The 16,448-nt window shown below is 40.9% G+C and overlaps 1 protein-coding gene across 1 annotated transcript in view; it reads left to right on the top strand.

Annotated features, from left to right (window-relative positions):
• LOC124776942 (recQ-mediated genome instability protein 1-like) overlaps nt 1-16,448 on the top strand; it is a 130,362-nt gene that overhangs the window by 45,188 nt on the left and 68,726 nt on the right. Inside the window, exons 3-5 of the mRNA XM_047252164.1 lie at nt 4,251-4,475; nt 4,561-4,694; nt 9,732-9,807. Coding sequence (XP_047108120.1) covers nt 4,251-4,475; nt 4,561-4,694; nt 9,732-9,807 — 435 coding nt within the window. The remainder of the gene's footprint in view (nt 1-4,250; nt 4,476-4,560; nt 4,695-9,731; nt 9,808-16,448) is intronic.

Genomic DNA, 16,448 nt, shown 5'->3' with positions numbered 1-16,448 from the left:
CATGAGGAATCTCCTAGTGAATTGAGGGGATTGAAACTAAGTAGAATTTGTTCAAATCTGAATGACTGTTCTGATGTATTCATTCTGAGTGTAAATGTAGTTCATTTATGTCTTGCTACCTTGAGCAGAATATTTTGTGTGGCTTCCTAGGCCATGATAAAAAATTTGACGATGAGCTGCATTATCCGTGTGTGTGTGTGTGTGTGTGTGTGTGTGTCGAGTTATCCATTCGGATGTCTTGTGCACTCTCCTCATCAGCCATGCACAAAACTTGGCAGTGAGTAGTGGATTTCATCCCTTCAGTTAGTGATAGTCACTTTTGTCTGCTCTGCCAGTGTAGTTGCGCTTGTCTGTGCGTATGTTGGATGATTGCCTTTTCTTTTCTCCCCTCTCTTGCCACACATGTGTCTCATTCAGAATGGCTTATAGCCCTCAGCTGTATTGGCACAATTGCTGCTGCTGCAGCAAATGCATTGGAACAATGAACTTCTACAGAAGCTAACCTACATGACACTCTTTACTGTGAACAATGCCTTTGTTGTCACTCTCTGCCAATCCTGTCACTTCCTGGCTGACAGTCACATGTTTGAGCCCATCACTTCCCAGCGAATGTCCGAAAGCTCCAGTATTACTGTGGCCAAGCCCATCACTTTCCAACCGACATCTAACCAGCCCATCTTCTTCTGGATGAGCCTGTCAGCATCCAGTGACATCCCATCAACCCATTGCCAGTTCCTTCACAGCCGCCTCTGTCACTGCCGTGATGGTGGGTCAAGTGCTTCCGGAGCTGACTTCTCCTCTACTGCCCTCGATGCCTCTGGTGCGCTTTGTCCTCTGCTGCCTCCCAACATCACCACTGCGTTCCAACAAATGTCTGGCCTCCACCGCTGCCATACTCCCTGTTGCCGGCCCTTTCGACATCATTGTCACCTCCTCCTTTCTTGTGTAAGTTCCCTTCTTCCGTTACTGCACTATCTCCTGCTGATGTATCACCCGTGATCAAGCCGTCACTCCCTTTCTCTGTTCTTTTCCTCAAGCATACGCTGAGGCTCTTCTCTTTATGTTTCGATGCAGACCCCTGAGTCTCACCTGGTCTTGTCACCATCAGTCTCCCGGTGGCCTCCTGCCTCCAGACAACCATACCTATGTCTCTGATTGTGACAGCCCCTTCCTCTCGGCCACATCTGCGCCCCATCGCCGGCATGTAGGCACCCATGTTTCTCAGGCAGCCATTGTTTTCAGCATTGCTGTATCTCCACACCAGCCACATCTATCTCCAACCAGCTGTGAGCCTACCTCAGTTGGACCTACCGTATTTACTCGAATCTAAGCCGCACTTTTTTTCCGGTTTTTGTAATCCAAAAAACCGCCTGCGGCTTAGAATCGAGTGCAAAGCAAGCGGAAGTTCTGAAAAATGTTGGTAGGTGCCGCCACAACTAACTTCTGCCGTCGAATATTAAGTAGCGCTACACAGGCATGCTTTATAGGCAACGAGATAAATACTGGCGCCAAAACCTCTGCGTCAGTAAATAAATAAAAGAAAAGGTGGAAGACGAGCTTTTCTTTCTCCGCCCCGAGTTTCGACCACTGCATTTTCATACATTATCCAACGAAGTAAATACAAATTCCGTATTGTTCATCTTCGAAAGTAGCAGAATTTCAATGTACTACGAAAATTCGACTGGCAAGACTGTTGCTAATAGGAACCTGATGAAATGTGAATCACATGCAGTATTCTCTTCACCATAAGAATAATACGAATATAAACATTTTTCCATGTATTCTTTCGTGTTTGTTGCTATCTCATTTAAATCCTGTCTGCCTAATAAACTACGAAACTAGAGTGAGACAACAGCAAACGCGGAAGAAAATACGTATCGTGTCCTGTTTATATTCGTATTATTTTTATGCCTAATAGTAATACAGTCAGAAATGAAGCACGGCAACTGACTAGATTTTTAAATCTAAAATGACTAATTTCTGTGTACTAAAGAAGCGGCCGCAAAGATTTTCAAACGGAGAAAAATTTTCGCCTAACTCTCTTTCAGAACATGTTCTGTCATACGCAGTCTATTATTTGGTTCTTGTTGATCATTATCAAAGAAAGCAGCAGTGTAAGTAACAACAAGTAGCAGTCGCTTGCCATTGTTTCGCTAATGAGACAATTCCTCTCTTTTTTTAATCGTAAGCGGCGGTAGCGCGCACAAAAGCAAGCCATGCCGCGGGCGGCGACAGGCTGTAAAGGAAGGGTACCCGTATAAATACGGACGGAGCACCTGACGCATAGCAATGGCTACCTGGTAAAGCTTAACTGCTAAGCATACGACTCGAACCAAACTATTGTAGCTGTATCGTCTTTCATCCGACCTAAATTGTGTCTCATATTACAATGGACCAACTTTGTTTCGATTTGAAGGTGCGGCCTAAAACTTTTCTCTCCCCTTGAATTTCAAGTCTCAAATTTCAGGTGCGGCTTAGATTCGGGAATTTTTTTTTTCCTTGATTTCGAGTCTCATTTTTCAGGTGCTGCTTAGATTCGAGTGCGGCTTAGATTCGAGTAAATACGGTATCTTTTGGACCGTCCCTGAGCCCTACCACTCTCCAGTGATACAGCTGCACTGATGTCATCATTGTAAGAAGTGTCCTAGTGCAGCATCATTTACTATTGGTGGATTGGAACCAAATAGTGTGTACTCAAGTCCGAATGACTGGTTTGTTGTATTCAGTTTAAGTAAAGTTCATTTATCTCTCTTATTGGTTCATTTATCTCTCTTATTGGTGTGTCTCGGTCCACCATAACATAGAATATAGTTAGCTCTGAATGACATAATCTGAAAGCTTAGCACGTTTTCAGCCTTATATATGTGTGTGTACTGATTTGTAGCTACTTTGCCCATCTATGGAGATTGGTTATGTGTAGTGAAAGGGCAGGAGTTGCCAGTATCACCTACCAGCTTTGGTGGTGATTGTGTTGGTAATGGCGATAGTTATATTATTAGTATAATACAGCCATTTCAATTAATAATGTTGTTGAAATTGAAATAGACAGTAAAACCTGTCAGTATGTATCTTCAGGATCCACAATTCCTAGTACTCCCAACCAAAACACTGAAATTACAAGATAAAATAAAGGAAATAATATTCCTAATTTTGGAATGTTTGGAAAGTGCAGTCTGAGCAGTTAGTCAGATTCTAGATTAAGATGACCTCACCCTTTGTGAGGAAGAAAATAGGCAAAGATGAAGTGAAAAGTGGCAGTTAGAGTTTGAGGTCAGAGATGGTAGCAGTTGTCTGCGAAAGGCAAGTCCCAAGTTTGAATCTCGATCCAGTCACTGTTTTAATCTGCCAGGAAGTTTCATATCAGGGCACATTTCACTGCAGAGTGAAAATTCATCATGGAAATTTACAGAACTGTCTGCCTTCACAACATCTGATACTTGTTGCCGAGCGGCCATTTAGATTCTGCCACTCATCATGAGTTCATCTCAAACTCCAGAGATGGGAACTACCTCTCCCAACATATCTTCCTCATCTTGTCACCAACATGGACACATCTCCCATTAGCATAATTCTCCCCCTTCCAATCCTCTTCTTATATCATTTTCCTAGAATCATTTCTTATTTTGTTATTTACTCATTTTTCTTCCCCATCCACTTCTGTTTGCCCCTGTCACTTACAACATCCTCTTATCTCACTTTTCTCTTCTTACTCCCTTTCTGTTTCTTTACTGAATTATTCTTTCCAGTTTACATTTTCTCTTTTCCTCTTCAATCAGTATTTCCTTCTCGCTTTTTCTGTTGTATATTTCTGGATAACTGGAGCTGACAGTTATTAGTAATGTACTGCTTTTGTCCTTCTGTTGTCTCTTGACACCTTTTCCTTTATCTTTGCGCCTCTAGTCCTCACAGAAATGAGTTTCATTTCAGTCTAGGGTCTGAGTGACACCCCCCCCCCCCCCCCCCACACACACACACACACACACACACACACACACACACCCTCCTTTTCCATCACCGATGAAGGATCATCAAGTTTGAAAAAGTTGGACTATTATTTTATACTTTCTTTCGTAGTTATGTATTTCTGTTGGGAATTCTGGAAGTTTCATCGTATGAGGGTAGTATTGACCGGCCTTCCTGTCCCTTCTAATTTTAGTTTTTGTTAGTTATTGCCCAGTTCTGCAGCTGTGATTCATAAATAGTGTTTCAGATAATCTTTGCAAGTAAGGAGATAAAATTACTTGTTTCAGGTTGAATCAATGTGCGACATTGCAAAATCATTTTACTCACAGCTCCAGGCAATTCGAAATGTGCCACTTGAAAATGTTAAAGCGACTGAAAAGCAAAAGGAGTCATGGGAACCATCTGCAAAGAGGGTGCTGCAGTTGATGCTTTGTGATGGAGTGCAAGAAATAAAAGCTATTGAATACAAGCCTGTAAGAGCCCTTGACCAACAGATTGTTCCAGGATTCAAGGTTTGTGCTACAGTAGTTGTAATGCCGTAGTAAGAAACCAATTGTAATTGGCAAAAAGTTTGGTAAATCAATTTTTATTCCACAGATACTCATTATTGGACCAGTGGATTGTCGCAGAGGAATTATCATGTTGGAAGAACGCAATTTGCAGCTAATTGGTGGAGAAGTTGATTCACTGCTTGTACCGAATGCGCTAGAGAATGTTTTGGCAAGGGCACTGTAAGAAATTTACAATTTTTTTTAATTGTTAAATTAATATAAATATCATAAAACGGGCTGAATAGGATCACTTTTCACGTTCAAAGATGTGAATCTCCTCAACCAATTGATGTAAAGCAATGAAACAAAAGCCATTTTGTGTGTCTTCATCTGTAGTTTTGAATCCAATATATGGCTTTCTCTTTATTGTTTATGATGAATTTTAATAATTTTTTAAATGCTTTGATCCTACTGTTCTGAAGGTTGGGGTGAATAGGATGTCATAGTATTTTCCCAAATTATTCCATTAAGCCACTTGTTTTGTGATTAGGATCACTGGCGTATTTTTTTAAAAAGTAAAAGATGATTGTGAAATAGAAAAAAAGACGTATACATACGAATATAATTATTTTATTGAAAAAAAGAAATACATTTTACGCAGAAAACTTAAAATAACACTACACTTTATTCTAAAAACATGGGATCCACAAAAAAGGTGGTTTGACCCCTTTGAATATTAGTGACTTTTATCTTTCTCTCTACTTGTATTGGGTTCACCTCACATATATTGTCCATGTCTGAGAAAACAAAGACGGTGTTCTTTTTCCCAACCCTTTTTCAAAGGCACTTAACAGCCATTGCTGACTCAGTTACAGTGATAATTGTGCCTATGAACCTCCTGTGTCCCCTTTTTTTTTTGTCAAATCTAACAATGACAAAGTCACCAGGCTGAAGTTCATAAGGTGAAAAGACTTCATATCCACTGATTGTGCTTGTGCCCTCGCCTAGGTTCTCACATTCATTGGTGGAGAGAGTTGGTGAGCCATTATCTCCAGAAACATCATCACTTTTGTCTGAGGCGGTCCTCTTTTCATCATCAGGGAAATCATGTACAGACACACTTTTCCCAGCCTGCACCGGAACCCTGGTTTGCCGTTGTCTCACAGGCCTTTGTTCGCTCCCTCGAAATTCTTGGAGCAGTTCTATGAGGGCTCCATCAACATCCTGGGGATTTGCGGGTCCTTCACCATCATCTTCAACACCAGGAACTCTGCTAATTACTCTCTCGGGATTGAATGGCAGAATCCCACATTTCTCGAAACCAGCCTGGATGTTTCTTTTGGCATTTACTTCCAGAGCCCTTACTAGCTGGTGTAGTAATCGGGGAAACATATCCTTTGGAGTGGTGGTCTCCTTATGACCAGAACCCAACTTCCATTTTTGGAGAATGCTTCGCAGCTGGTCTCCAGTGTATGAAAAATGCCACGTCAAGAGGCTGAGTGAGATGCGTAGAGTTTTTAGGAAGAAAAATAATTCTTACACCATTCTCTTCACAAGCCTTGACTGAAGCTACTGAAAGATGAGTGGAAAGGTTGTCACCGATTAAAATTTGTGGGCCTTCTAACTTCCTATAATAAGGCAAAACGATTGTGGTAATCAGTCATCAAAACATTGAGCCTCAAACCACCCACTTTCACTTCTATTAAATCTGGTGTCTTCGGGAGCACCATCCATCCATGAAGCATACAAGTGCTTTGAGTGATTAACAACATACAAAGGCAGCAGTTTTTCATTTGTTGCAGCAGCAAACATAATTGACGTTGGTGCTTTGGAGGTATTCATGACTCTCTCAGGATATTTTAATCCTCTTTTCGTAATCACTTTCGCATGTCCCATATCATCTGCTAAGTTCGTTTCATCGAAATTCACAATATTACTTGGGGAAACATCTTTAATTTCCTTCTCTAAATGATCAAAATATTCCCGCAGGACAGCTCTCGACACAGAAGCACATGCTCTTTTTATGTTCTGGTGCAGTCTTAGACTTAATTTTTCTTTTTGCTTCTTCAAAACGCTAACAGTGAATTTGTGACCAGGAAAATTATTTTTGAATTTTCTAACAACTTTACCTCTCCGGTCCAAGAATCCTTTGACAAACAATCACAGAGTCAACACACCAAAGGGATAGCCCCACTCGGCACAAATAGCGAGCCTGTCCGCAATCAACGCCTCTTCATCTGCGAAGAGTGCAGTTTGTCCCCCTTGGGGGCGCACATTCTTATTCCTCAAATGTCGGTGGAGAACTGTGTATGGAATGCTGAAATTTCTGGCAGCTTGCCTAATGCTGCTCTCTCCTTTAACAGCAGCAATGGCTTGGGCTAATTCATCCTTGCTTCTCTTTGTGTAGGATTTCTCACGAGGATCAGGACTGTAATTTATGGGCATTTTAATCAGCCTGGAAATTAAATAAAACGAAACATTCAAAACACAGGCAGGTAATATCCCATAACCAAATGTAAGCCCGATAATAGTGTTATTTTATACTGATCCTATTCACCCCATTTTTTTAAAAAAAAGTGTGTTCGTTCGAGCAAAATAAAATGAAATCAAGAAATATATTTAATACTCACCAAAAACTAAGGAGGACCTGAATTCGGAACACAATTCTCGGTAGAAGCACTGATTTTGATGATACACAACTCCGGACCACACACCACTGTATACCAAGTTTTCGGAACATGGGAATCCCCGCCCACATATTTACAGTGCTCTAGAAGCCAGGGTAGCCACTATTGAAACGCAAAGTGATCATGAATATGTTCCTCAAGGGCAATACTGCTGATGGACGCACTGGTTTCCAAATTTTATTATGATGCTGTGTAGTTTCTATTGTTTTAAAGTTCTTCAGTTTTCACCCCATTTTATGGTACAAATTGTTTAAATGAAACTTCTTGTTTTTCCATTCCTCGCACCTCTTGTTTTGGGTGTACGTATGCGCGCTTGTGTTTGTATTTGTGTGGGCGCACACGAGAGAGAGAGAGAGAGCAGCATATTTTATCACATAAGTAAAACATAAATAAAAGGCCAGGTGTGAGCTCTTATATTAGTTTAACATCGATCTAAATTTTCGAAGATCTCGGTATACATGAAGAAAAATTGGAATTGGCTAAACCAGTTTCGATTTATGATTCATTTTGAATAGCTGATGGGTAGCTTTTGGCTTAAGAAGGCATCAAAATTTGCAGGAAGTCATGTGTCTAGAAGCCCCACGCACATGGGAACTCCCTGCAAATTTTAATCCAGTCTTCAGGCAAGAGAGTTATCCATAGGCTATTAAAAATGACTTATCAATCAAAACCATTTTAGCCAATAAAGATTTTAAGTGAGAATTTAACAGCAGTAAATATTATTGTTAAAAGAAATATGCTAATTGCTGCTTTTAATCACTGTTGTGAAAGAAATGTAGAGAGGTAGTGGGGGCTGTAGAACAAGTGGTAAAGTGTTCAGCAACATGTATTGTTGATGAGAGATTGAATGTGCAACGGGAACAAGCAGTGAAAGTGGAATTTCAATTTTCCATATTTCACATGGACACCATTGTTTGTCAGTATTAAGAAATGGTTAATCTTATTAAATGTGTGACTAATATTTAGTTCAAAACCTGAAAAGCAACATTGTCCTCATTGCTGTCTTGTTGCATTAATGAATCATGTTCGGGAATAATGCTTCTAGGTAAGCCTCCATATAAATCCAAATATCTCTGTTACCGTTGCAGTCAGTATGCAAGATTGATATGGAGGAAAATAATAGGTTTCTGAAAGTCTAATTTGTGATTTGTGGGAAGACCATTTAAATAGTTGATTTGTGTGGACACTACATCCAGTAGCATTATTATGTTTTTAAAAAATGTTTATTTTCCCATTAACCAAATTTTGAGCCACAACAGGTGTATTATCACTTTCTCGACAGAGAGAAAAATGGCTCCCATTTACTTAAATACTGACATCTTGGGTTGTCGGGTGTTCTGCCGGATATCAACGTTGTACACCCGACAACCCAGGATGTCATTAGATCTCCGGGAAAGCCTGAAGAGTTACTTAAATACTGTCACCCATTGTCGCCCTGGCCTTGACTGTCTCCACTAAGGTTATACTGTACTCAACCTTTATTTAGAACAAACTGCCATTCATCACACCAAATAGAAATTCTGCCGAACTCGTCCTGTGTCCTCCTACAGTCACTCAAAGAATGATACTTTCCCGCACACTATTGCATCACCAGCAGTTGCACATAGCTGCTCATCCTACCTGTTATATCATTTATTTATGTAGAGATAGAAAGTGGTCCTATCTTACTTCCTTGGGTCACTCCTGATGATACCTTTGTCTCTGATCAACACTTGACTGTTCAAGCCAGCTTATTGGCTTCTCGTACTTAAAAAGTCTTTGGGCCACTCCAGTATTTGAGACACTGTTCCATATGCTGGAAACGAGGAACAGTCCGCAGTTTGGCACTCCCACCCTCCCACAACTCTACTGATAGTGTTTGTTTAGCTGTTGGTTTCATGGACACTGTGATTTCTTTTAATATTAAATATCATTTCTCACCCATCAATTACAATCATACCATTACTAGCTGTGATGAAAAAATTGATCTTGATCATTTATGAATTATTATTTCTGGATCATTTTCCTTACTTATTCTCTCTCTCTCTCTCTCTCTCTCTCTCTCCCTCTCCCTCTCCCTCTCCCCCCCCTCCCCCTCCCCCTCCCTCCCTCCCTCCCTCCCTCCCTCCCTCCCTCCCTCCCACCACACTCTTCCCTGTTGCCCTCCCTCTCTCCACTTTTGCCCCTCCTCCCCCTGACAGCAGAATCTTCGAAAGAATCGAGTACTAGATATTCAGCTGTGTTTTCTAATTTTTAATTTAATTTCAGAACAAATTTTAACTTGCAATGTAGCTGTTTATCGCATGTGCCCATCCTCTGTATTTGATCTGGTGCTTTAGTGGGGTATTTGTTGCTATTGTGATGTTCTGTGTTTGGAAACCGGACAAATATTTCTGTTGTACTGTATCTGTTTTAAAAATCTATCTATACCACCATCTTTGATGACGTAAATCTGTTCTTTCCAGGTGGCCTTGTAAATCAGAAACCAATTAGCAACATAATTGGCAGCTTGAAGCACGGTCATAATTTTGTGTTTTTCAATTTAAGTTTGAGATTTTCTGACATTGTATAAGAATCAGTCTATGTGCCAATTGTTATACATCTTTTTCAGGAACCTTGAAGAAAATCCAGATCCTTACAATTGCCTGACTGATACTCCAGCTCAGAACAGCATTCGAACAACAAATGTAAGTTTTACTTTCATGTTTATTATATTTATTTTCATGTCATATTGTTTGGCATAAATTTATGGATTTTACTGTTAGTCATTTAGTTTCATTTCCTAATTGAGTTGTTCTGAAACACAGCCCAGGTAATGATGATACTTGCAGTGTATTGTTTTATTCCATCTTTAAAACAGAGAAAATACCACAATCACTGCCATTTTGACTTTGCGTTTAAGGTATGCTGTGGGATCATAGAAATTTTTATTGCACGCAATACAGTGTGTCCCAGGTGGAATGATCAAGGTCAGAGATATGACATGAATGCACATTACCTTATTGCTGGTTTGTTTGTGGTAGTACAATTACAATTAATTTGCCACAAAGATTGCAAGACCTTATGGCATTAGGTTTTTGTTTGTGGGGTTGGATGAAATCAGAGAGGAATACGAACAAAATGTGAATTCGTGAGATGAGACGCTTGGTCACATCATAGACGATGCCGCCCTTATTAAGGAATGTGCAGAGGCACTCAGCCAAGCAACACAACATGTTCTCCCAAGAGTATGCATTAAAGTTGATGATGGGATACTCGAACATTTATTGTGAACTGTAACACAGTTGTACTGTGAAAAGTACAATATCATTTAGAGGTGAATGTATTAACCCTTTGACTGCTAGGGACGTGTTAACTCGTCATGCCTCGCCGTTCCCCTGGCGCGCTCGACTTGTTTAAGCTCGGGCCTCGGCTTTCTCTGCAGTGCTAAGGACGTATTGACGCATAGTGTGACACTGGCCTTTCCACCCCTAGGGACGAGTTTAGGTGCACTGAGTCACAGCTACTTGAGCATGACAGACAGAGCTGTCATTCCACCCTGCTCTTCCAGTAGCTGTTCAGTGGTCTGACTGTGTAGTTTGACAGTGTGTATGTGTTTGTTTGCTGTGTCCCCTCTTTGCAGAATTCGAATTTGCTTCCCGTGTTCTCATTAGTTTTCTTGTTTTCTATGGGAGAAATGTCACATCGCCGTATTGTACAGGTAAAGAGATCCTGGATATGCTCACTAGGAGCAACAGTGAGTGTGAATTATCTGATGTTGCTAGTAATGATTAGTCTTCAACAGAATCTCGAAACTGTAGTCCTCATCCCTTGGCATCAGAGGGGAGAGGAAGAGTTACAGTCAGCACTTCCTCTTAATACAAGGAATTATAGAGTGGCAGTGAAATGGTTCAGAAAAGAGCGTGCTTAAGTGACATGTTTGTCTGGAAAGAAATCGATTTCCAGTTGTTAAACCGTTACTTTAATTACTTGAGTTCAGGACACAAATATCAACTAGATACTGACCCAAGCATTCTTTCATTTTTTGTGATATTTATGCCTGAAGAACTGTTGCAACTTATTGCAGACAAAATAAATTGTTTTTTCATTTACACCAGAGAAAATACTACAGAATCTGTGAATTCTTGACTGTCAAAGTGGAAAGACACTCTATTTGAGGAAATGTATTGTTTTGTTGCTATTGCTATCTAATGGTGCAAGGTAAGAAGTTAAAATTTTGTGGTTATTGGTCCAGAGATACACTTTTGAGCACGCTAGTTTTCAAGTAAGTTATGTCCCGAGATTGTTTTTGTCTGCTTCTGAGAATGCTACACTTCAGTGGTAACTCTGCGAGTTCTAGAGGTGACAGTCTATTTAAAAGTAGGACGATCAGTGACAAAGTTCGTAAGACATTTCGTAATTCATTTCCTCCACTTCGCAAACTTTATGTAGATGCAAGTCTCTTGCTGTTAAAAGGACTATTAGCAGTTTATTCCAACCAAACGAAGTAGGTTCAGAATAAAGACATTTGTACTGTGTGACTGTCAGAATGGGATATTTTGGATGTTATTGTATATACAGGCACAAGAACAAAAATTGGGTTCAGCCGTGCGGAGTGGCCACGCAGTCTAGGGGCGCCATGTCACAGATTGCGCGGCCCCTTCCATCGGAAGATCGAGTCCTCCCTCGAGCATGGCGGTGTGTGTGTGTGTGTGTGTGTGTGTGTGTGTGTGTTGGTCTTAGTTTTAGTTAGTTTAAGTATTTGTCAATGATAGTCCTAATTTTAAATATAGTGCAGATGAAATATCCTCTGTACAAAATTCTACCAGGGTGCTTTCTATTTTATTCCTTTCCCCATTCCTCATTCACCAAGTATTTTTCCTTCTCTTCCTTTTCCTCCTGTTGAATTCCTATCCCCCATCACAATTAAATTTTCATCTCCCTTAACTAACTGAATAATTTCTTTTATCTCATCACATTTTCTTGAATCTCTTCCTCATGTGCAGAGCTAGTTGCATATAAACCTGTTCTACTGTGGTGGGTGTGGTGTTTGTGTCTTATCTTGGCTATGATAATGCGTTCAATGTGTGTTTCATATATTTAGCTATGCGCTGAAAAAAGGCCACTGTTTGTACTCATTATCCGGTAAATCTGATATTCAATTCTGGGCTTGTCAGTATTTTTGTGTGTAAAAAGGCACATAAAATATTGTAATTAAATTGCGATAAAGGAAAAATATTTATTTGTATTTTAACACTAAATTTCAGGAAGTATGGATTAAGGTAATAGATTTTTCTCAAGTTTTTACAGTCTTTTACTGCATTTTGCCAAGATTCTTAAAATGGTTTAAATATTGCAAGTTCTCTTTCGTTGAGCCGTGTTACATCTTCTTAAATACAGGATCTTGTCCAATTTCCCTGTTTAATATTTGTAAAGTGTCATTCCCTAGTACTATGTGATCACTTTTGCCAAACTAAGGACTCTCATTTTACAAAATCTAGTGAATATTCAACTTTTGTATCCATCAGTATCTTGTCTGTTTCGAACTAGATTTTCTTTTCCTTTTCTTTAATTGGCTGCAATGAAAATGGTTGGAAAATGATACTGCAGATACATATAGGTAGCGACAGTTTCTACTTGCAAATTTGCATAATAATGTCCTCAAGAACATTGCCCCTGTATAGACCCTCTATACAGGGTGTTACAAAAAGGTACGGCCAAACTTTCAGGAAACATTCCTCACACTCAAAGAAAGAAAATATGTTACGTGGACATGTGTCCGGAAACGCTTACTTTCCATGTTAGAGCTCATTTTATTACTTCTCTTCAAATCACATTAATCATGGAATGGAAACACACAGCAACAGAACGTACCAGCGTGACTTCAAACACTTTGTTACAGGAAATGTTCAAAATGTCCTCCGTTAGCGAGGATACATGCATCCACCCTCCGTCGCATGGAATCCCCGATGCACTGATGCAGCACTGGAGAATGGCACATTGTATCACAGCCGTCCACAATACGAGCATGAAGAGTCTCTACATTTGGTACCGGGGTTGCGTAGACAAGAGCTTTCAAATGCCCCCATAAATGAAAGTCAAGAGGGTTGAGGTCAGGAGAGCATGGAGGCCATGGAATTGGTCCGCCTCTACCAATCCATCGGTCACCGAATCTGTTGTTGGGAAGCGTACGAACACTTCGATTAAAATGCGCAGGAGCTCCATCGTGCATGAACCACATGTTGTGTCGTACTTGTAAAGGCACATTTTCTAGCAGCACAGGTAGAGTATCTCATATGAAATCATGATAACGTGCTCCATTGAGCGTAGGTGGAAGAACATGGGGCCCAATCAAGACATCACCAAGAATGCCTGCCCAAACGTTCACAGAAAATCTGTGTTGATGGCGTGATTGCACAATTGCGTGCGGATTCTCGTCAGCCCCCACATGTTGATTGTGAAAATTTACAATTTGATCACGTTGGAATGAAGCCTCATCCGTAAAGAGAACATTTGCACTAAATGAGGATTGACACATTGTTGGATGAACTATTTGCAGAAGTGTACCTGTGGAGGCCAATCAGCTGCTGATAGTGCCTGCACATGCTGTACATGGTACGGAAACAACTGGTTCTCCCGTAGCACTCTCCATACAGTGACGTGGTCAACGTTACCTTGTACAGCAGCAACTTCTCTGACACTGACATTAGGGTTATCATCAACTGCACGAAGAATTGCCTTGTCCATTGCAGGTGTCCTCGTCATTCTAGTTATTCCCCAGTTGCGAGTCATAGGCTGGAATGTTCCGCATTCCCTAAGACGCCCATCAATTGCTTCGAACGTCTTCCTGTCGGGACACCTTCGTTCTGGAAATCTGTCTCGATACAAACGTACTGCGCCACGGCTATTGTGCCGTGCTAATCCATACATCAAATGGGCATCTGCCAACTCTGCATTTGTAAACATTGCACGGACTGCAAAACCACATTTGTGCTGAACACTAACCTGTTGATGCTACGTACTGATGTGCTTGATGCTAGTACTGTAGAGCAATGAGTCGCATGTCAACACAAGCACCGAAGTCAACTTTACCTTCCTTCAATTGGGCCAACTGGCGGTGAATCGAGGAAGTACAGTACATACTGACGAAACTAAAATGTGCTCTAAAATGGAAATTAAGTGTTTCCGGACACATGTCCACATAACATCTTTTCTTTATTAGTGTGTGAGGAATGTTTCCTGAAAGTTTGGCCGTACCTTTTTGTAACACCTTGTGTACTTCTTCCACCTTTCTGCTTTCCCTTCTTTGCTTGGAACCGGTTTTCCATCTGAGCTCTTGATATTCATACAAGTGGTTCTCTTTTCTCCAAAGGTCTCTTTAATTTTCCTGTAGGCATTATCTATATTACCCCTCCTTACATTTGTTCTCTAGCCATCCCTGCTTAACCATTTTGCACTTCCTGTCGGTCTGTTTTTGAGAGGTTTGTATTCCTTTTTTGCCTGCTTCACTTACTGCATTTTTGTATTTTCCCCTTTCATCAATTAAATTCAGCATCTCTTCTGTTACCCAAGGATTTCTACTAGCTCTCGTCTTTTTACCTACTTGATCCTCTGCTGCCTTCACTATTTCATTCCTCAAAGCTACCCATTCCCCTACTGTATTCCTTTCCCCCATTCCTGTCAATTGTTCACTTATGCTCTCCCTGAAACTCTGTACAACCTATGGTTCCTTCAGTTTATCCAGGTCCCATCTCCTTAAATTCCCATCTTTTTGCAGATTTCTTCAGTTTTAATCTACAGTTCATAACCAATAGACTGTGGTCAGAGTCCACATCTGCCCCTGGAAATGTCTTACAATTTAAAATCTGGTTCCTAAATCTCTGTCTTACCATTCTATAATCTATCTGAAACCTTCTAGTATCTCCAGGGTTCTTCCATGTATACAACCTTCTTTCATCACTCTTGAACTAAGTGTTAACTATGATTAAGTTATGCTCTGTGCAAAATTCTACCAGGTGGCTTCCTCTTACATTTCTTAGCCCCAATCGATATTCACCTACTACGTTTCCTTCTCTTCCTTTTCCTACTGTCAAATTCCAGTCACCCATGACTATTAAATTTTTGTGTCCCTTCACTACCTGATTAATTTCTTTTATCTCATCATACAATTCATCAATTTCTTCATCATCTGCAGAGCTAGTTGGCATATAAACTTGTACTACTGTAGTAGGCGTGGGCTTCGTGTCTATCTTGGTCACAATAATGCGTTCACTATGCCGTTTGTAGTAGCTTACCCACACTCCTATTTTTTTATTCATTATTAAACCTACTCCTGCATTACCTCTATTTGATTTTGTATTTATATCCCTGTATTCACCTGACCGTCCACCCCTCGTGGTCTCGCGGTAGCGTTCTCGCTTCCAGAGCACAGGGTCCCGGGTTCGATTCCCGGCGAGGTCAGGAATTTTTCCTGCCTCGAGATGACTGGGTGTTGTTGTGTCGTCTTCATCATCATCATTCATTCCCATTACGGTCGGAGGAAGGCAACGGCAAACCACCTCCATTAGGAGCTTGCCTAGTAAGGTGGTGCGGGTCTCCCGCATCGTTCCCCTACGCTCTGTACATCTACATCTACATCTACATTGATACTCCGCAAGCCACCCAACGGTGTGTGGCGGAGGGCACTTTACGTGCCACTGTCATTACCTCCCTTTCCTGTTCCAGTCGCGTATGGTTCGCGGGAACAACGACTGTCTGAAAGCCTCCGTGCGCGCTCGAATCTCTCTAATTTTACATTCGTGATCTCCTCGGGAGGTATAAGTAGGGGGAAGCAATATATTCGATACCTCATCCAGAAACGCACCCTCTCGAAACCTGGCGAGCAAGTTACACCGCGATGCAGAGCGCCTCTCTTGCAGAGTCTGCCACTTGAGTTTATTAAACATCTCCGTAACGCTACCACGGTTACCAAATAACCCGGTAACGAAACGCGCCGCTCTTCTTTGGATCTTCTCTATCTCTTCCGTCAACCCGATCTGGTACGGATCCCACACTGATGAGCAATACTCAAGTATAGGTCGAACGAGTGTTTTGTAAGCCACCTCCTTTGTTGATGGACTACATTTTCTAAGCACTCTCCCAATGAATCTCAACCTGGTACCCGCCTTACCAACAATTAATTTTATATGATCATTCCACTTCAAATCGTTCCGCACGCATACTCCCAGATATTTTACAGACGTAACTGCTACCAGTGTTTGTTCCGCTATCATATAATCATACAATAAAGGATCCTTCTTTCTATGTATTCGCAATACATTACATTTGTCTATGTTAAGGGTCAGTTGCC

This window comes from Schistocerca piceifrons, chromosome 2, assembly GCF_021461385.2.
Source record: "Schistocerca piceifrons isolate TAMUIC-IGC-003096 chromosome 2, iqSchPice1.1, whole genome shotgun sequence".
NCBI lineage: Eukaryota > Metazoa > Arthropoda > Insecta > Orthoptera > Acrididae > Schistocerca > Schistocerca piceifrons.
Note: the sequence above shows the minus strand (reverse complement) of the source record. Positions and strands in the feature narration are given on the sequence as shown.